Source organism: Hemitrygon akajei, chromosome 10 (genome assembly GCF_048418815.1).
Source record: "Hemitrygon akajei chromosome 10, sHemAka1.3, whole genome shotgun sequence".
Classification (NCBI taxonomy): Eukaryota; Metazoa; Chordata; class Chondrichthyes; order Myliobatiformes; family Dasyatidae; genus Hemitrygon; species Hemitrygon akajei.
In genome coordinates, this window is record NC_133133.1 from 132,577,731 (window position 1) to 132,599,306 (window position 21,576).

Sequence of the window (21,576 nt, forward strand, 5' to 3'; positions counted from 1 at the left end):
AGGATGTTGGGAATAGTGAAGGGTGCAGCACCGCGGGAGGGTGTAGGACAGGTGGAAGAGAATGAGTGCCAGGGGTGGGGAATGGTGCTGGTGCAGATACACCCAGCCCAGAGACACCAGGCAAGGTCATTTCATTTCAAAAAACTGGTTATTGATCATTACAGAATGTCTCCCTGCTACCTTCCACTCCCTCCCATCTCCCTTCCCCTTCTCCCCAACCATAATTTCCCTCTCCCAGCCGCCTTCCCATTCTCAGTCCACAATAGATACCCACATCACAACTGGGTTTATCATCACTCCCGTATGTCATGAATATTTTTTGCAGCAGCCGTACAGTGCAATACATAACATTACTAAAGTACCCTAACTTTATATACATGTACCTAAGACTTTTGCATAGTACTGTGTATATAACATTGTAATTTATAGTATACTTTATGTATTGTACTATATTGCTGCTGCAAAACAACAAATTTCACAACATATATCAGCGATAATAAATCTTATTCTGATTCTCCCTGCAGCCTGCTCTATGATGTCACAGCTAATCTACAGTCCCATCTTCTCCCCGAACCTTCTTTGGATACAAGTACAATCAGCTGCCGTTATTTCTGCAACCTCATCTCACAAGGGTAACCTAGGTTTCTGATCACAATTGTAAAAATTTAAGCTGCAACACAGTGTGAGGAAGCTCACACAGGCAGAGAGCAAAGCAAATAAAAGCCAGCTGATCAACTCAGTTCACTACATCAACCTAACTTTCTGTCTCAAAAAATCTGTGAATAAAATCTATGCAATTTGAATTTCATTGGTCAACTGTATCCACTTCCAGCATCTTGTTTCATCGAACAAAGCCTCATGTACAGAGACAGAAATGGCATTTCCACAGAGTGTGACTAGGGCACAGTTATGAAAGCTTCTCAATGAGTTTAAGAGTTCTCGTGCCAACATCAGAACTGGGTTGTCCCAGTCTGAAGCACTCAGCTTAATCAGACCAACTGCATAAACAGGTTGCTTACTCCCAGTTCTCCAAAGCCCACCAAATCTCTCACTATGCACTCAGTGGCACCTGTACCTAAACAAACTGGCCACTGAGTGTACGTTCATGGTCTTCTGCTGCTATAGCCAATCCACTTTGAGATTCAATGTGTTGTGCATTCAGAGAAGCTCTTCTGCACACCAATTATTTGAGCTACTGTCACCTTCCTGTTAGCTTGAACCAGTCTAGCCATTCTCCTCTGACCACTCTCATTAATAAGGTGTTTTCACCCACATAACTGGTACTCACTGGATGTTTTGTTTTTGTTTTTCACACCATTCTCTGTAAACTTTAATGACTGTGTGAAAATCCCAGGAGATTAGCAGTTTCTGAGATATTCAAACCACCCCATCTGGCACCAACAATCATTTCACAGTCAATGTCACTTGGATCACATTTCTTCCCTATTATGATGTTTGGTCTGAACAACAACTGAACCTCTTGACCATGTCTGCATGCTTTTATGCACATGGGTTACTGCCACATGATTGGCTGATTAGACATTTGCATTAGCCAGCAGGTGTACAGATGCATCTAATAAAAGTGTTCAACCATTCTCTACCCAAAACGGTCAATGCCAAAACAAGAAAGATATGCTAACACAAGAAAATATGCAGATGCTGGAAATCCAAAGTAACACTAACAAAATGCTGGAGTAACTCAGCAGGCCAGGTAGCACTTATGGAAAAGAGTAAACAGTTGACGTTTTGGGCCAAGACCCTTCATCAGGACTGGAAAGAAAGGGGAAAGGCCAGAATAAGAATGTGGAGAGAGGGAAGGAAGAACTACAAGGTGGCAGGTGTCAGGTGAAACAGGGAGGGGGGAGGGGTGAAGTAAAGAGCTGCAAAATTGATTGCTGAAAGAGATAAAGGACTGGAGAAGGGAGAATCTGATAGGAGAGGATAGAAGGCCATGGAAAGGGAAGGGAGGGGTGCACCAGAGGGAGATGATGAGCAGGTAAGAAGAGAAGGTGTGGAAGGGAAACAAGAATATGGAATGGTGAAGGGGAGCAGGGCAATTACTGGAAGTTTTTTTTAAAATTTTTTTTATTAAATTTTCAAATAGGATACATAAGATAGAAAAGAATAGTGAATAATATCAACCCTCCCCCCTCCCTCTAACCCTTCCCGCCTAACATGTCCCTATATTTAAAAAAAAGAAAGAAAAAAAGAAAGAAAGAAAGACTGCCTGGATATCGGAAGATCCCCACATGCTCCATGGAATTCAAAATAATTTTAATATATATATTTATTTATTTCCCCAGATAACCAATAACTTTATCTTCGGAGCACCTATATATTTAATCCTATCTTTTGTAAATAAGGGCGCCAAATTTTCAGAAATATATCATATTTATTTCTTAAATTATAAGTAATTTTTCAAGTGGAATACAGCTAAAAATTTCATTCTTCCAACGATCCATACTTAAGCATGAATCTGATTTCCAAGTAACTGCAATAGCCTTTTTGGCTACTGCCAATTCAATTTTTATGAATTCTTTCTGCTATTTGTTCAATTTAAGTTTCGGTTTTATCCCTTCAATATCACCTAGTAAAAATAATATTGGGTTATGTGGAAGTTGTGTCCCAATAATTTGTTCCAATAAAACTCTTAAATTTGTCCAAAAAGGTTGAATTTTAAAACAAGACCAAGTAGAATGTAAAAAAGTACCAATTTCTTGATTACATGGAAAACATTGATCAGATAAATTTGGGTATAATCTATTTATTTTTTGTGATGCAATATATAATTGATGTAAAAAATTGTATTGTACTAATCTAAGTCGGACATTTATTGTACTTGTCATACTGTCAAGGCATAGTCTTGACCAACTTGTTTCATCAATTTTAATATTCAAATCAGTTTCCCATTTTTGTCTTGACTTATGAATTCCTTGTTTAATTGTCTGTATCTGAATCAAATTATACATACAAGAAGTAAATTTTTTAATTTTTCCTTTTTGAATTAAAGTTTCTATTTCATTAGGTTTCGGCATTAACATTGTTTGACCCAGTTTATCTCTTAAATAAGCCATTAATTGGAAATAACAGAAAAGAGTATTATTTGATATTTTATATTTATTCTTTAATTGATCAAATTACATTAATATACCTCCTTGAAAACAGTCTCCTATATATCTAATCCCTTTTTGAAACCAGCTATATAAAAGCTGATTATCCATTGTAAAAGGAATAAGTCTATTCTGAATTAAAGGTCTCTTTGCTAATAAAGATTTCTTTATCTCATCATCAACATTTATCTTATTCCATAGATCAATCAAATGTTTTAATATAAGGGACTCTTTCTTTTCCCGTATCCATTTAGATTCCCATTTATATATAAAATCTTCTAGTATATTTTCTCCTATTTTATCTAATTCTATTCTAATCCATGCCGGTTTATCTTCATCGAAAAAAGATGCAATAAATCTAAGTTGATTTGCTTTATAATAATTCTTAAAGTTTGGTAATTGTAACCCTCTTAGGTCAAATTTCCATGTCAATTTTTCCAACGATATTCTTAACATCTTACCTTTCCAAAGGAACTTCCTCACGCATTTATTTAGTTCTTGAAAAAACTTCTGCGGTAGTTGTATTGGTAGTGTTTGGAATAAATATTGTAATCTAGGGAATATATTCATTTTTACAGCATTGACTCTACCTACTAATGTTATTGGTAACAGCATCCATTTATCAAGATCTTCTTGAATTTTTTTCAATAATGGCAAATAACTTAATTTATATAAATTCTTTATATCATTGTCAACTCTTATACCTAAATACTTTATACCATTTATCGGCCATCTAAATTGAGTTACTAATCGACATTGATTATAATCTCCTTTAGTAAGGGGTAAAATTTCACTTGTATCCCAATTTATTTTATACCCTGATATTTTCCCATATTCTTCCAATCTAGAAGATAATTTACGCAACGAGTACAATGGGTTTGTTAGATAAATCAGAACATCATCAGCAAATAGGTTAATCTTATATTCCTCCTGATTAACTCTGAAACCCATAATATCTGAGTCAGTTCAAAATTTGGCCATTTGTCACTACTTTAGCTTTGGGATTAGTATTTAAGGTTTTAATCCAATTTATAAAAGATACTCCTAATCCATATTTTTCCAATACCTTAAATAAAAAATCCCATTCCAATCTATTAAATGCTTTTTCTGCATCTAAAGCAACTGCTACACTCATTTCCTCCCTCTTTTGTGCCAGATGAATTATGCTAAGTAACCGAGTTACATTATCTGCCAATTGTCTGTTTTCAATAAATCCAGATTGATCCTTATGTATTAATTTTGGTAAGTATTTAGATAATCTATTAGATAAAATCTTTGCTATTATTTTATAGTCCGTGTTCAACAAAGAAATAGGCCTATATGATGCTGGCTTTAAAAGATCTCTATCTTTTTTTGGCAATACTTTTAAAATCTCTGTCAAAAAAGATTCTGGAAGTTTATGTGTTCTTTCTGCCTGATGTATTAACCCCATAAAAGGAGAAATTAATAAATCTTTAAACTTTTTATAAAATTCAGACGGAAAACCATCTTCTCCTGGAGATTTATTACTCTGAAGTGATCCTATGGCTTCTTCGACCTCTTTTAATATAAAAGGCATATCTAATCCCTTCTGTTCTTCTGAATTCAATTTTGGGAGAGTTATTTATGATAGAAACCTTTCTATCTCAACAATATTATTTTGTGATTCTGATTGATATAATTTAGAATAAAAACTTTTAAAACTTTCATTAATTTCTAAAGGTCAATAAGTAATTTTATTTACACTTGTTCTAATTGCATTTATCATTTTGGAAGCCTGATCTGTTTTTAACTGCCAAGCAAGAATCTTGTGTGATCTTTCACCTAGTTCGTAATATCTTTGTTCAGTTCTCATAATTGCTTTTTCTGTTCAGTATGTCTGAAGTGTATTATATTGTAGCTTCTTATTAACAAGTTGTCTTCATTTTTCTTCTGTCATATATCTTTGAGATTCTTTTTCTAATTTTGTAATCTCTTTTTCCAATTGAACTATTTCTACCATATATTCCTTCTTAATTTTAGAAGTATAACTTATTATCTGGCCCCTCAAATATGCCTTCATCGCTTCCTATAATACAAATTTATCATCAACTGAATGTGAATTCGTATCTAAAAAAAATTGAATCTGTTTTTTCATAAAATCACAAAAATCTTGACGTTTTAATAATATTGAATTAAATCTCCATCTGTAAATCGGTTCCTCCTTATCCATCATTATCATTGTCATTATCAAGGGGGAATGATCTGACAGTATTCTTGCTTTATATTCCATATTTTTCACTCTATCTTGAATATTTGTTGATAATAGGAAAAAATCTATCCTTGAATAAGCTTTATCTCTATTTGAATAAAATGAATAATCTATTTCTCTTGGGTTAATTCTTCTCCATATATCAATCAAATTTAAATCTTTCATCAATGATAAAGTTAATTTTACTACTTTTGATTTTGTAACAACTTTTGTTGACCTGTCTAAAACTGGGTCTAGACAAAAATTAAAGTCTCCACCTATTAGTATTTTATCATGTGCGTCAGCCAAGTTCAGAAAGACTTCTTGTATAAATTTTACATCATTTTCATTTGGTGCATAAATATTCATAAGAGTTCATAATTCTGAAAATATTTGACAATGTATTTGACAATGATTTGACAATCACATATCTCCCCGCAGAATCAATTAATACATGTTATATTTTAATTGGTAAAGTTTTGTTAACCAAAATTGCAACTCCCCTCGCCTTTGAATTAAATGAAGCTGCAATAACATTTCCGACCCAATCTCTCTTTAATTTCTGATGTTCTATCTCTGTTAAATGTGTTTCTTGTAAAAAAGCTATATCTATTTTCATTTTCTTAATGTACCGTAGATTCCGGATTTTAAGCAGCTACTTTTTTCCCACATTTTGAACAGCTTTGAACTCTGCAGCCTTTAATACGGTGCGGCTAATGTATTATTTTTTTTCATGCCGCCGAAAACATTTTGCCTCGTAACAGTAGACCAATAAAATTGATGAGTAGTTCACAGAGGTCCAATGAAATTGTACGATAAATCAAGCGCACTTTCACAATTAAATTATTGTAAATCAGTCATTTGTACTCACCCTCATCAACATGGAAAACACTCGGGGGACGTCACGTGATGACGTAGGATCGAGACGCTGGAACCCAGCCCTCCCGTAAAAAATCAATAAATCAATACTTAAATGAAGAAAAATTAGCCAATGCTTTCATAAGGTTACTTATAAATTACTCTGGATTGTTTCAAGCTATGCCTCATAGACAGAGGACGAAGAAAAATACTACCGCGAAGACAGCTGAAGTTCGAAAAGAATCAAGGCCTACTTCTACCGAAGAACCGCGGACTCAGGTACAACACGCTACTGGCGAAATGGAACAGGAAACTGCAGCAACACCGGCCATTTCGAAAGGAAAAGATCAACGAGAACTGCGCAAGCTTACAGGAGTGAGCATGCGCGAACGAGAACAGCAAAAACTACAAATCCTAACAGTGACTTCAACTGAAAGTGACAGCGACTCTGAGAGAGAATCAGACTCTCTGGAAAAACCAGGTAAAGACGGAGATGAGAAGTCCTTTGAAAATATATACAAGATTTTGAGGCAAATAATGCATAAATTAAATGCATTAAAAGTAATTAAAAGTAACCAAAAAGTAATGAAAGAAAAAATGATGAGTATGGAGGCTATGTTTGATAATATGACAAAGAAACAAGAAAAAATGGAAAAGAAAATTACAGATTTGGAAATGAAAATGGAAGACATGGATGGAAGAATGAAGGAAATGGAAGTAGATAATATTGCCTGGACATCAGAAAGAAAACAACTCGTGGAAAAAATGGATAAACTTGAAAATTTTAATAGACGCAACAATATTAAAATTGTTGGACTTAAAGAAGATATCGAAGGAGAAGACCCAATAAAATTTTTTCAAAAATGGATTCCTGAAAAATTGGAAATGGGGGAAGAATTTTTAATTGAGATTGAAAGGGCACACAGAGCTTTAAGACCAAGATCTCAAGATGAACAAAATCCGCGATCAATTTTGATAAGATGTTTAAGATACCAGGATAAAGAAAAGATTTTGAGGGCGGCTGCCCAAGGTGCCAAAAGAAGAAAGGGTCCATTGATGATAGCAGAGAAACCAGTTCTTTTTTATCCTGATATAAGTTATAACCTTTTGAAGAGAAAGAAAGAATTTAATTCAGCAAAAAAAATTTTATGGGAAAAAGGTTATAAATTTTTAATGCGCCACCCAGCAACACTGATAGTTTTTCTGGAAGAGGGAAAAAAATTTTTTTCCGATTATCGAGACGCGGAGGTGTTCGCACAAAAACTTCCATCTATTCGCTAATTAAACGTAGAGTCTTATAAATGTAATGGTTAAAGACGAAGATAGAGACAGCGAATGGAATTGATGGACATTTAAGGACGATACAAGGGAGAAAAGTAAAATTTTAGAAATGTTAATTGAGAAGAATATGTTTTTTTTTCTTTCCTTTTCTTATATATACACTTTTTACGTTGCGGGGGGGATGGGGAGCTTTGAATCGGTTACTACGGGATTCACGTGTGTAATCATGGCGATTGCCATGACCCGTACAACAGAGGGGGGTAATGTTGTGTTTTTTTTCTTTCACAACATTAGTAGGGGGGTATTTTGTTTTTTTCCTTATACTCTATTTTTCTTTTACTTTTTTGCCTGGATGATTGGTGGGGACACACATAGCAACATGGAGACTTCTAAAAGGATTTCCCAAGATACCATGAAAGTTGAAAGATTAGGTATTATTATAGATTGGAGTAACATAATTAAAAATAATGACTAACTTACTGAATTTTTTAAGTTTTAATGTTAATGGGCTTAATGGACCAGTAAAAAGAAAAAGAATTTTAACATATATTAAAAAAATGAAAATAGACATAGCTTTCTTAAAAGAAACTCATTTAACGGACATAGAACATCAGAAATTAAAAAGAGACTGGGTTGGAAATGTTATTGCAGCTTCATTTAATTCAAAGGCGAGAGGAGTTGCAATATTGGTTAATAAAAACTTACCAATTAAAATACAAAATGTATTAATTGATTCGGCAGGAAGATATTTAATTATACATTGTCAAATTTTTTCAGAACTATGGACACTTATGAATATTTATGCACCAAATGAAAACGATGTAAAATTTATACAGGAGGTCTTTCTGAATTTGGCTAATGCACATGATAAAATATTAATAGGTGGAGATTTTAATTTTTGTCTAGATCCAGTTTTAGATAGATCAATAAAGGCTACTACAAAATCAAAAGTAGTAAAACTAACTCTATCATTGATGAAAGATCTAAATTTGATTGATATATGGAGAAGAATCAATCCAAAAGAAAGAGATTATTCATTTTATTCAAATAGACATAAAACATATTCAAGGATAGATTTTTTCTTATTATCAACGAATATTCAAGATAGAGTGAAAAATGTGGAATATAAAGCAAGAATATTGTCTGATCACTCTCCTTTAATAATGACAATGATTATGATAGATAAAGAGGAATCAATTTATAGATGGAGATTTAACTCAATTTTACTAAAACGACAGGATTTTTGTGATTTTATGAAAAAACAGATTCAGTTCTTTTTAGATACAAATTTACATTCAGTTGATGATAAATTCATACTGTGGGAAACAATGAAGGCATATTTGAGAGGTCAGATAATAAGTTATACTTCTAAAATTAAGAAGGAATATATGATAGAAATAGATCAATTGGAAAAAGAGATTATAAAATTAGAAAAAGAATCTCAAAGAAATATGACAGAAGAAAAACGAAGACAACTTATCAATAAGAAGTTAAAATACAATACACTCCAGACATACCGAACAGAAAAAGCAATTATGAGAACTAAACAGAGATATTATGAACTAGGTGAAAGATCACATAAGGTCCTTGCATGGCAATTAAAAACAGATCAGGTTTCCAAAACAATAAATGCAATCCGAACAAAAGTGAATAAGGTTACTTATAAGCCTCTAGAAATTAATGAGGCTTTTAAGAACTTTTATTCTGAGTTGTATAAATCAGAATCAAAAAACGATGATGCTAAGATAGAAAGATTTTTAGCACAAATAACTCTTCCAAAATTAGATATGGAAGAACAGAAGGGATTAGGTATGCCTTTTACAGTGAAGGAAGTTGAAGAAGCTCTAGGATCACTTCAAAGTAATAAATCCCCAGGAGAAGATGGTTTTCCGCCTGAATTTTATAAAAAGTTTAAAGATTTATTAATTTCTCCTTTTATGGAGTTAATACATCAAGCGGAAAGAACACATAGACTTCCAGAATCTTTTTCAACAGCTGTTTTAATAGTGTTGCCAAAAAAAGATAGAGATCTTTTAAAACCAGCATCATATAGACCTATTTCTTTATTAAATACTGATTATAAAATAATAGCAAAAATTTTATCTAATAGATTATCTAAATGTTTACCAAAATTAGTGCATATGGATCAAACAGGATTTATCAAAAATAGACAATCGGCAGATAATGTAACCCGATTAATTAGTATAATCCATTTAGCGCAAAAGAGGGAGGAAATGAGTGTGGCAGTTGCTTTAGATGCAGAAAAAGCGTTTGATAGATTGGAATGGGATTTTTTATTCAAGGTATTGGAAAAATATGGATTAGGAACACCATTTATAAGATGGATTAAAACCTTGAATACTAATCCCAAAGCTAAAGTAGTGACAAATGGTCAAATTTCGACACCATTTCAGTTAACAAGATCAACTAGGCAAGGTTGTCCATTATCACCTGCTTTGTTTGTGTTGGCAATAGAGCCATTAGCTGAATTAATTAGAATGGATCCAGATATTAAGGGTTTTAGAGTTAATCAGGAAGAATATAAGATTAATTTATTTGCTGATGATGTTCTACTTTATTTAACAGATCCATTGCACTCATTGGGTAAATTATCTTATAGACTAGAAGAATATGGGAAAATATCAGGTTATAAAGTAAATTGGGATAAAAGCGAAATTTTACCTCTTACTAATGGAGACTATAGTCAATGTCGATTAATAACTCAATTTAGATGGCCGGCAAATGGTATAAAATATTTAGGTATAAGAATTGATAATGACACAAAAAACTTATATAAATTAAACTATTTACCACTTTTAAAAAAAATTCAGGAGGATCTTGATAAATGGATGGCATTACCAATAACATTAGTAGGTAGAGTAAATACTATAAAAATGAATATATTCCCTAGACTACAATATTTATTTCAATCATTACCAATACAATTACCCCAGAAGTTTTTTCAAGAGATAAACAAATATGTGAGGAAGTTTCTTTGGAAAGGTAAGATGTCAAGAATATCGTTGGAAAAATTGACATGGAAATTTGATCTAGGAGGGTTACAACTTCCAAATTTTAAGAACTATTATAAAGCAAATCAACTTAGATTTATTGCATCTTTTTTTGAGAAAGATAAACCGGCATGGATTAGAATAGAACTGGACAAAATAGGAGAAAACGTACCAGAAGATTTTATATATAAATGGGAATCTAAATGGATACGGGAAAAGAAAGAATCTCCTATATTAAAACATTTGATTGATTTATGGAATAAGATAAACGTTGATGATGAGACAAAAAAATCTTTATTAGCAAAGAGATCTTTAATTCAAAATAGACTTATTCCTTTTACAATGGACAATCAACTTTTATATAATTGGTTTCAACAAGGGATTAAATATATAGGAGATTGTTTTGAAGGAGGTATATTAATGTCATTTGATCAACTAAAGAATAAATATAAAATATCAAATAACACTTTATTTTGTTACTTTCAATTAAGGGCTTATATAAGAGAAAAACTAGGTCAAACAATGTTATTGCCGAAATCTAAAGAAATAGAAATTTTAATTCAAAAAGGAAATATTAAAAAATTTATATCTTGTATGTATAATTTGATTCAAAATCAGGCAACTAAACAAGGAGTCCATAAGTCAAGACAAAAATGGGAAAGTGATTTGAATATTAAAATTGAAGAAACAAATTGGTCAAGACTGTGTCTTGATAGTATGACAAATACAATAAATGTTCGGTTAAGATTAGTGCAATATAACTTTTTACATCAATTATATATTACACCACAAAAAATAAATAAATTAAATCCAAGTTTATCTGATCAGTGTTTCCGATGTAAACAAGAAACTGGTACATTTTTACATTCTACATGGTCTTGTTCTAAAATTCAACCTTTTTGGACAAATTTAAGACTTTTATTGGAACAAATTACGGGAATAAAACTTCCTCATAATCCAATATTACTTTTACTAGGTGATATTGAAGGGACAAAACCGAAACTCAAACTTAATAAATATCAGAAAGAATTTATAAAAAGTGCGCTGGCTGTAGCCAAAAAGGCTATTGCAATTACTTGGAAATCAGATATATACTTAAGTATAGATTGTTGGAAAAAAGAAATCTATGGCTGTATTCCATTAGAAAAAATTACTTATAACTTAAGAGATAAATATGAAACATTTTTGAAAATCTGGGGCCCTTATTTACAAAAGACAGGATTAAATATATAGGTGCTCTGAAGAGAAAATTAATGGTTACTTGGGGAAAGAAATAAATATATATACTAAAGTTATTAAGAACTCCATGGAGCATGTGGAGACCTTCCAACAACCAGGCACTCTTTCTTTCTTTCTTTTCTTTCTTTCTTAATTTTTTTTATATAGGGAAGTTAGGGGGGAGGGATTAAGGGGAGGGGGGAAGGGTCACATACTTTTTTTTCTACACTTGTAATCATTTAAAAATGCAATTAAATAAAATTTTAAAAAAAACATGGAAAACACTCGAAGAAAAGCATTGTGCTGCCTTTATGGCAGTTATTTAGTTTATAATATTTTCGCTTAGTAATTCATTTTCTAGTTAAAGTTAGAAGAGTTTTAACTATATTTGTTTTCTGTACTACATCGCGGGAAGCTATGACGTCACACCCGGTTTCGCCGCGTCTTGTGGGATACCGGTTTGCGATAAACGGGACGGCGGGGGGGAGCAGCGGAGCGAAAACGCTGCTTTTAAATTAAAGGCGATCAATAACTTTTCCTGGTAGGCTGCAGTATATATATTTTTTACCAGTCGTTAGGAGATATTGGAATGTTGTTCAGTAAAGAAGTATACGCAACATATATTTAAAAGTAGCAGCGTTACGGGCACGGTTCGAAAAAAAGCATTTGCAATATGTATTTGTTTTTGTTACCATATGGATTTAATTAAAAGTTAAAAAATCCTCACGTGTAATATCTTTCTGTGTAAATATCTCATATTACAACGTGGGACACCTGCGGCCGAAAATCCGGTGCGGCCTAAAATCCGGTGCGGCCTTTACAAGTAAAAAATTGATTTTATTTCTAAAATTAGAGCCAGCGGCTTTTAATCAGGTGCGCTCTGTAGTCCGGAATCTACGGTATGTTAAAATTCTTTTTCTTTTCACCGGTCCATTAATCCTATTAACATTAAAACTTAAAAAGTTCAGTAAATTAGTCATTTTTAACAAGGTTACTCCAATCTATAACAATACATAATATTTCAACTCTCGTAGTATCTTGGGGAATCTTTTTAAAATTCTCCATGTTGCTATGTGTCACCCCCCCCCCCCAATCATCCAGGCAAAGAAAGAAAGATAAAAGAAAAATAGATTATAAAGAAAAAGATAACAAAATACCCCCCACTAATGTTGTGAATGAAAAAAAACCACAACATTACCCCCCTCCGTTGTACGGGTCATGGTAATCGCCATGATTACACACGTGAATCCCGTAGCGATTGATCAGAAGCTCCCCCGTAACGAACAGAAAAAATATATAAGAGATAAAAAAAATAATACCACTACTCCTGATTAATATTCCTCAAATTTTTACCTTTCTCCCGCTCTATCACATGTTTAAGAGTATATTTATATATTCTTCTGTCCTTAAATATCCATCAATTCCATTCACTATCTCAGTCTTCATCTTTAATCCGTTTCGCTTCCATAGATTCTTAGCTGTGTCTAGCGAATATTTGGGAGTTCTTGTGCGAACTCCTCCGCTTTCCAATAATCAGTAAAAAATCTTTTTTCATCATCCAAAAAAATTATCAGTGTTGCCGGGTAGCGCAGTGTAAATTTATAACCCTTTTCCCATAAGACTTTTTTCACTGGGTTAAATTCCTTCTTTCTCTTCAAAAGGTCATAACTTATATCAGGATAGAAAAGAACTGTTTTCCCTTCTATCTTCAATGGCCCGTTTCTCTTTCTGGCACATCGGGCAGCCGCCTTCAGGATCCTTTCTTTATCTTGGTATCTTAAGAATTTTATCAAGATTGGTCGCTGGTTGTGGTCTTAAGGCTCTATGAGCCCTTTCGATTTCAATTAATTGATTTCCCTCTTCCATTTCCAAATTTTCCGGGATCCATTTTTAAAAAAAAATTTTTGAATCTTCTTCCTCTGTATCTTCTTTAAGACCAACAATCTTGATATTATTTCGTCTGGTAAAATTTTCAAGCTCGTCCACTTTTCCCAACAACCGTTTTCTTTCTGATGTCCAAGCAAGGATATTATCTTCCATTTTGTTCACTGTATCCATGGTGTCTCCCGTTATTTCTTCCAACTTTTTAATCTTTCTTATCCGTTTTCTCCAGTTTTTTCACAACTTTATCAAACATAATTTTCATATTTTTAATATCCATTTTTATTACTTTTAATGTTTTCAACTCTTTTAATTCATGCATTATTTGCACCAAGGCTTTTCTTATATCTTCAGGAAATCTTCCACTTCCAACCTCTACCTGCTGTTCTTTTTTTCCCTCCTTATCTTCATCTGTGTTGTCCAGAGAATCTGATTCCGCTTCCGATTCACCTTCACTTTCAATCGTAGCTGGGAATTGTAGTTTAATCTGCTCCTGTTTGCGCATGCCCATTCCTTGCATGTGCAGTTCCTGTTGCTCCTTTTTAGAAACTGTTGATATTGCCGCAGTTTCCTGCTCTGCATCGCCGAATGTGAAATGCACCTTGCCAAGAAGAGGTCCAACCTGAGCTCGAGGCTCCGCTATAACGGTTGGCCTTGTTTCTTTTTGAACTCATGCTGTCTTCAAAGTAGTAGTTTTCTTCTGTTTCTGTTTATAAGACATGACTAAAGACAATCCTGAGTAGTTTATAAGTAGTTTTTAGAAAGTATTTACTAACTTTTCTTCACTTAAACATTACTTTACTAGTTTTTTTTTTACGGGAGAGCTAGATCTCCACGTCTCGATCCTAGGTCATCACATGACGTCCCCCAATTACTGGAAGTTTGAGTAATTGATGTTCATGCCATCAGGTTGGAGGCTACCCAAATGGAATACAAAGTGTAGTTCCTCCAACCTGAGTGTGGCTTCATTCTGGGAATAGAGGAGGCTATGGACTGACATGCTGGAATGGAAATGAGAAGTAGAATGGTAAGAAGATATGCTATTTGGCATTAAAAATGACTTGACCAACAGCCAGTCTATTACCCAACGGACACACTGTAGAAACTTAGTTATGATTCTTCAAAAGCACCAATGAATCCCAAAACTCCTACAGTCCATAGTTAGAAGAACAAAAACCTGAGAATACCACCATGCTAGAGCTTCTTTCACCTCACTCCATCTTGACTTGGAAACCTATTGTCATTACGTCACCATGACTGGGCCTAATTCTAGAATTCCCAGCACAGTCATATTATGGGAATAGCTTCACCAGAGAAATTGCTGCCGGACAGGAAGATATCTTGTCACCTTTCTGAAGGGCAGTTAGGTTAGATGGCAAAATTTGGCCTTGCCAGTGAAGCAGAACCTCAGGATGAAGTTTTAAGAAACTAAGCATCATTTATAAGGCAACTCTCTATGAGGTAGTCTTAGACTTCAATAGAAAAAAAGCTGATTAGAATGTGAGGGGAGAGTAGAAACACCTTACCTTGGAAAGGCAAGGAGAGTCGGCACATGGCAGACAAGGTGGAAGACTTTGGGGCACTTTTCACAACAGAGCAGGTCACCTCCATTCTGGCAGACAGCGCACCAGTCTTCATTTGGATCATCCTCCTTACTGTTCTCAGCTCCTGCCCGGGCGGGCTTGTGAGAGGCACCACAGGGCTGGGTCTGCCTGTCCTGAGGGGGGGTGGTGTTGGAAGAAGGGGAGGCCGTGCTGTCTGGAGGGTCCCCTTTGGTCATGCTGTCTTGCTGAGTCCCCATCCGCCTATCCATCGCCAGCTTATTGTGTGGGAGAGCTGCGGCGTTGTTCTGCTGGTTCACTAGCTGAAGGGGAAAGATGGAAAGCAGGTGTGATCACAATGGAAGAGAGTACAAAGTCTTACAACTTCAAGAAGGCAGCTGGAGAACAGATTCTGCATTGCTTGCTCACATCTCATGGCAATCGGTTTACTATTGTCACTGTACCAAAAAAAAGAAGTTGCATGCCATCGAGACAGATCATTTCATACATAAAGTACATCAAAGAAAACTAAACAGAATGCAGGTTACAGACTTACAGTTACAAAGAAAGAGAAATTCAGGTAAACAAATGACAAGGTAAACTGAGAGATTATTAATAACAAGGGGCATAATATTAAGGTGATTGGAGAAAAACAGAGGGCCAGGTTGTCAGAGGTAAGTGCTTTACACAAAGTGGCGGGTGCATGGAACCTGGTGATAATAGAGGCAGAAACATTACGGATTAAAAACAAAACTCATATAGGCACATGGAACTTGGGGAAAAATGGAGGGCTACATGGGAGAGAAGGGTCAGCACAACATCGCGAGCCCAAGAGCCTGGACTGTGCTGTAACGTGCTATGTCTAATAGGAGCATTCTTGTTTTTCCAAGAGCTTTGTTCAAGAGTCTTAAAACAGTTGGATAGAAGCCGTCTGTCTGGTGGCATAGGTGTTCAACCTTCTGCCTGATTTGTGGGGGCTGGTGGGGAAGAAGAGAGAATGGTTGGACCGAAGGGCTCCTTCATTACGTTGGCTGCTTTCCCACAGCAGCAGGAAGTGCACACAGAGTCAGTGGAGGGGACGCTGGGCTCCATCATAATTTGCTGCAATTTATTGTGGTCTTAAGACAGAGCAGGTGCCATATCAAGCTGTTAGGACGTTTCCCATAGTGGATCTGTAAAAACTGGGGTATAACAAGGTAACGAAATGAACTGCTCTCCTAGTTAGACAGGCAAGCCACACAAGGGTGGCACGGTCTCGGGGCGGCACAGTGCCAGCCGCTTCCTCACAGTTCCAGTGACCTGGGTTCACTTTCTGACCTCAGATGCTGTCTGTGTAGAGTTTACACGATTCCCCTGTAACCACGTGGGCTTCTCACATCCCAGCAAATTGTGGGTTGATAAGCTATTTGGCCATTGTAAATTACCTCTTAGTGTGCAGGTAAGTGGCAGAATTGGGGGGGGAGTCTGGGTATAATAAAAACTGAGGTCGATGTAAGACTGGTGTAAGTGAGGGGTCAATAGTCAGCAGAGGTTCAATAGGCCAAAGGGCCTGTTTTTATGCTACAAGACCACCACACCTTTCAAAGCACATAAACACTGACTGTGCTGCCCACTGCTTGAAGAGTGATGAACTGCATTTGTTTAAACTGTGCCAGTGAAGTTTCCATTCCACTGCTGTGAAGCATGAGACCCTCTCACTGTCAGATGGTGCAGAATACAATTCAGCATAGCAAGGTTCTCCAGCAATACATTTCACACACTGATCGCCCACAGGAAACCTACCACTCATAAAAGCAGTAAGCAAGCTGCAGTGGCTGCAATTCTGAAATAAAAACAGAGAATACCAGAAACACTCAGCAGGTCAGGTAGCTTCTGTGCAGACAGAAAAACAGTCTTCGGCTTGAAGACCTTTCACTAGAACCATCGCAGGCGGGATACATGAACTGAGAAAGAGTTATTCTCTCTTGGCAGAAATAAGACTTGCAGTCGCTGGAAAGCTTCTGATGACAGGTCAACGACCATGTGACAGAATGGAGAAAGGTTCATCTACCCATCCTGGCCATGGCAACACAACCAATAAAACCCCCTGCACCGGTTATACATTTGATGTAAAATAGTTTGAAATATATTGAAAGCCACACTTTTTTAAAAACATAACAGTTCTGGCTAGACATCATAAATTTAACTAACCAGGCCAGGCTCAGTAACCTCCTCCCCAGGCTCTTGCTTCACAACAATGATGGGGAAATCGCACAAGTCATCTTCAGCCATGGGTTCCTGCTTGACTTTAATCGACTCGAGGCGAATGGTTGGTGTCATCTGCTGAAGTTCAGGCTTTGATAGTCTGCTCGATGAGGTACAACTGCAAGAGCATGAGAGAGAGACAAAGAGAGAAAGTGAGAATGACGGATGGAGGGGAGAGAAACGACAAAGACAGTGAGAGATATTAGGGCTGAGGAAGACAGAAGGAAAACATGATCTGGGAATGGGGGAAAAGAGCTCCTCACCTCCCTCTGCTGCCAGTGCTGGAGCTGCTTGAAGTGTACCCAGATGGGTGCACACTGGTGACCGTCACTGACCCTGAGAAAGGAAACAAGGCATCAGGGACTGTCAACAAACACACAATACCAGGCACTCACCAACCACTGCACATCTGCAGAACTTGCAACTTAAGTATAGCTATTCACTGGTAAGTGTTTGATAGTGAGGAAACTTCTGCCAAACCTGATTTCAATCTTAAATACAACAGAGGGTGCAGATGCTGGAAATCCAGAGGAACACACACAAAATGTTTCAGGAACTCAGCAGATCAGGAATAAACAGTTGGCCTTTCCATAAGACCACAAGACACAGTTCAAAGTCAATTTATTAGCAAAGTACATATCTGTCACCTTATACTACACCATTTCTTTGTGGGCATTCACAGAAAATACAAAGAAACACAATAGAATCAATGAGAAAACTGCACACAAATATGGACAAGCAACCAATGTGCTACAGACAACAAACTGAGCAAATACACAAAGAGAGAAGAAAATTAATAGTAAGAAATAAATAAGCAATTAATATAAATAACTTGAGTTGCAGAGACCTTGAAAGTGAGTCCATAAGTTGTGAAATAGTTCAGTGTTGGAGTGAGAGAAGTTATCCCCTCTAGTTCAAGAATCTGATAGTTGAGGGGTAATAACTGTTCCCGAACCTAGTAGTGTGGGTCCTGAGCCTCCTGTACCTGCTTCCTGGTGGCAGCAGTGAGAGTATGGCCTGGAAGGTGGGGTCCCTTGATGATGGATGCTGCTTTCCTGTGACAGCGCTCCTTGTAAATGTGCTCAGTGGTATGGAGGGGTTTTCCTGTGATGGACCGGGCTTTATCCATTGATTTTTGCGGGCTTTTCTAATGAAGGGCATTGCTGCTCGCATTCCAGTCGGTATACTCTCCTCTGTGCATCAATAGAAGTTTGTCAAAGTTTCAAGTGACATGCCTAATCTGCACAAATTTCTAAGAAGGTAAGGGTGCTGCTGTGTTATCTTTGTAATGGCACTTACATGCTTGACCCGGGACAGATCCCCTGAAATGAAAAAGCTGAGGAATTTAAAGTCACTGACCCTCTCAACCTCTGATTCCCTGATGAGGTCTGGGCTATGGATCTCCAGTTTCCTCCAGTAGTCAATAATCAGCTCTTTGGTTTTGCTGACATTGAATGAGATGTGGCTGTAGGACCATTCAGCCAGATTTTCATTCTCCATCCTATATGCTGATTCATCACCACCTTTGATTCAGGCAACAACAGCAGTGTTGTCAGAAAACTTAAGTATGGCATTGAAGCTGTACTTAAGTCTTGCAGTCTTAAGTATAAAGTGAGTAGAGCAGGGGGCTACGCACACAGCCTTGTGGTACACCTATGCTGCTGGAGATGTTGTTGCCATTTGAACTGACAGAGGTCTGCAAGTGAAGAACATAGAAGCTGAATTGGGCCATTTGGCCCATTAAGTCTGTTCTGCCATTCAGGCTGATCTATTCTTCCTCTCAACCCAATTCTACTGCCCTCTCCCTGTAATCTTTGATGTCTTCACTAATCAAGAATCTGTCAACCTCCACTTAAATACACCCAATAACTTGGACTACAGAGTTGTCTGTGGCAATGAATTCCACAGATTCACCATCCTCTGGCTAAAGAAGTTGCTTCTCATCTGTTCTAGAGGAAGGGGGAAGAAGGTGGGGGGGGGGGAATAAGTACAAGCTGGCAGGTTGTAGGTGAAGCCAAGTGAGGGGGAAGGTGAAGGGGTGTGGGGAGAAGGGGGAATGAAGTGAGAAGCTGGGAGGTGATAGGTTGAAAGGGTAAATAGCTGAAGAAGGACTCTGATAGGAGTGTGGAGCATGGGAGAAAGCGAAGGAGGAGGGACACCAGAGGGAGGAGCAAGACAGGTGAGGTAAAGAGAAGGGGCCAGAGTGGAGAATGGAAAGAGGGAGAAGGGGGAATAATGCCAACTGTTTATACGCCTGTATAAATGTGACCTAACTTGCAAAGTTGTGTGTGTATGGCTCTAAACCCCACCTCCAATGTTGTGCTGTGGGCCACACAAATATCGATAAAACCATAACTCTCAACGCTAAAAGGCAGCCAGAACATGCACTGATCTAAAGGTATCCTACATAGCGCTAACTGTAGGAGGAAGGGCTTTGCTTAAAGCTTGTATGGATCGCAGGCAGAAGCCTGGTACAAGCCCCTGGAGAAGCAAAGTGTGCCTTTCAGAATCAACAAACGAGGATCTAAAATAGCCCTCTCAAACCGTACAAAAGCAGAAATATTTTAGAGAGAAATAAAGAAAATCTATTTAGATTATTTTAAGGGATACAGCACAATAACAGACCTTTCTGGCCCAACGAGCCCGCAGTGTGAGCAGTTGCCCTACTGACCTGTACATCTTTGGAATGTGGGAGGAAACTGGAGCACCTGGAGAAAACCCATGCGGTCACGTACGAGCTCCTTACAAACAACAGCAGGGATTGGACCTGGGTAGCAGGCACCATAATAGAATTACACTGACCGCCACATTACCATGCTGCTCCAATTTTTTAAAAAAATTTATTCTTTAAAGTTTGATATATTATTTTGTTAATTTAAAGGCATTGTATTATCTATGAAATGACACTTTGCTGAAGTCCATGGTGAAAGTGGGATTTTTCTTCCAGATTTATTTCAGTATTCACTAAGTTCACCAAATGACTGCCTTCTTCACAGACTTACAGTAAATTGAATAAACTCGTACGCAGCACCTGGTGTCGGGCAAAATAAGTAATTATAGAGGGCTGAAATGCCCCCATCTCCACAGTTCACCAACCTTTGCAATAGGATCAAGAACCATGGATCAGGGATGAACTTTATTCACCACGTACATTTATATGTATTAGGAGTTTGCTCTGGGGTATTGGTGCGACATGGAACATACAGTAACATTTCACGATTATAAAGCATTATATGAAATAACTTAGAGGTTTAAGTATGGATATGGAATAAAGCATGCATAAATACCTAAATTACCACACATATTTGCAAAAGGTTTCAATGTTTGATGCTAAACTCCTTTTCGTTGACTAGTGGCTTTAATTGTAGGTGCAGACTCACCTGTATGTCCAGGCGAGGGCATGGAAGGAGCTGGAGAAGGGTTTGAGCTGGTTGCCAAGGGCCTTGTTGGCATGCAGTTGCCGTTCTTTTCTCTGACCAGAAGGCTTTCTAGCAGTACAGTCCCTGCATCGTCCAGCTGCAATGTGAAGGGAGAAAGGAGCTTAAGAATCATCTGCTATGCTTTCAGAAGATGTAGGTTTGTCACCAGCTGATCCATGACCAGGCTCAGCTTTTCGCCTTGCCGAGGCAGAAGGGGCAGGGAGCAGCTGCAGAGACCTACCCTCACTCATTGCCAAGAGATGCTGCTGGGTTGGCACGTTAGTTTTTGGGAGCAAACCAGCACATTTCCTCATTACAACCGCACTTCGAATGTAATTCAGTGACAATAAAGGGTTTTGCAATGAAGCTGTGAAAGACAGGCAATACCTCATGTACTTTCTCCTTATTGTATGCACCTTTATGGGAAGTAACAGGGCAACTGTTGAATGCAGTGGTCTGGTTTACCCAGGACACTTCAGTGGCATGAACAGTTCTATAAATGAACCCACACACACTAGAAATGGAATCATGCTTTACTTCCATTTCAGTGGTTCCCAACCTGGGGTACACGGGCCCCTCAGTTAACGGTAGGGGTCCATGGCATAAAGAACGTTGGGAACCCCTGATTTAGATGGCAAGTTTGGATGTTCCTCCGAGTCCTCCTTTGACAAGTAGGATGCAACACCGTAAACCTACACAAACAGACTCCGAGCCCGCGGCACTGTAGCAGATGCAAATTGCAGCTTGAAACTGCGCACACTCACATATAACAACCTATGTGCAGTACATCCTCCGAGTCGAGTG

At 37.0% G+C, this 21,576-nt stretch overlaps 1 protein-coding gene across 2 annotated transcripts in view; it reads right to left on the bottom strand.

Moving 5' to 3' along the window:
- Positions 1–21,576, bottom strand: part of LOC140734686 (transcription intermediary factor 1-alpha-like) — a 170,998-nt gene that overhangs the window by 7,044 nt on the left and 142,378 nt on the right. Inside the window, exons 11-15 of one of the 2 annotated variants that reach the window (XM_073058983.1) lie at positions 20,734–20,869; positions 20,025–20,120; positions 17,617–17,689; positions 17,300–17,471; positions 15,095–15,432 (exon numbers count right to left, since the gene is read on the bottom strand). In XM_073058983.1, the coding sequence (XP_072915084.1) occupies positions 15,095–15,432; positions 17,300–17,471; positions 17,617–17,689; positions 20,025–20,120; positions 20,734–20,869 (815 nt within the window). The remainder of the gene's footprint in view (positions 1–15,094; positions 15,433–17,299; positions 17,472–17,616; positions 17,690–20,024; positions 20,121–20,733; positions 20,870–21,576) is intronic. The other variant, XM_073058984.1, reaches the window with a different exon arrangement.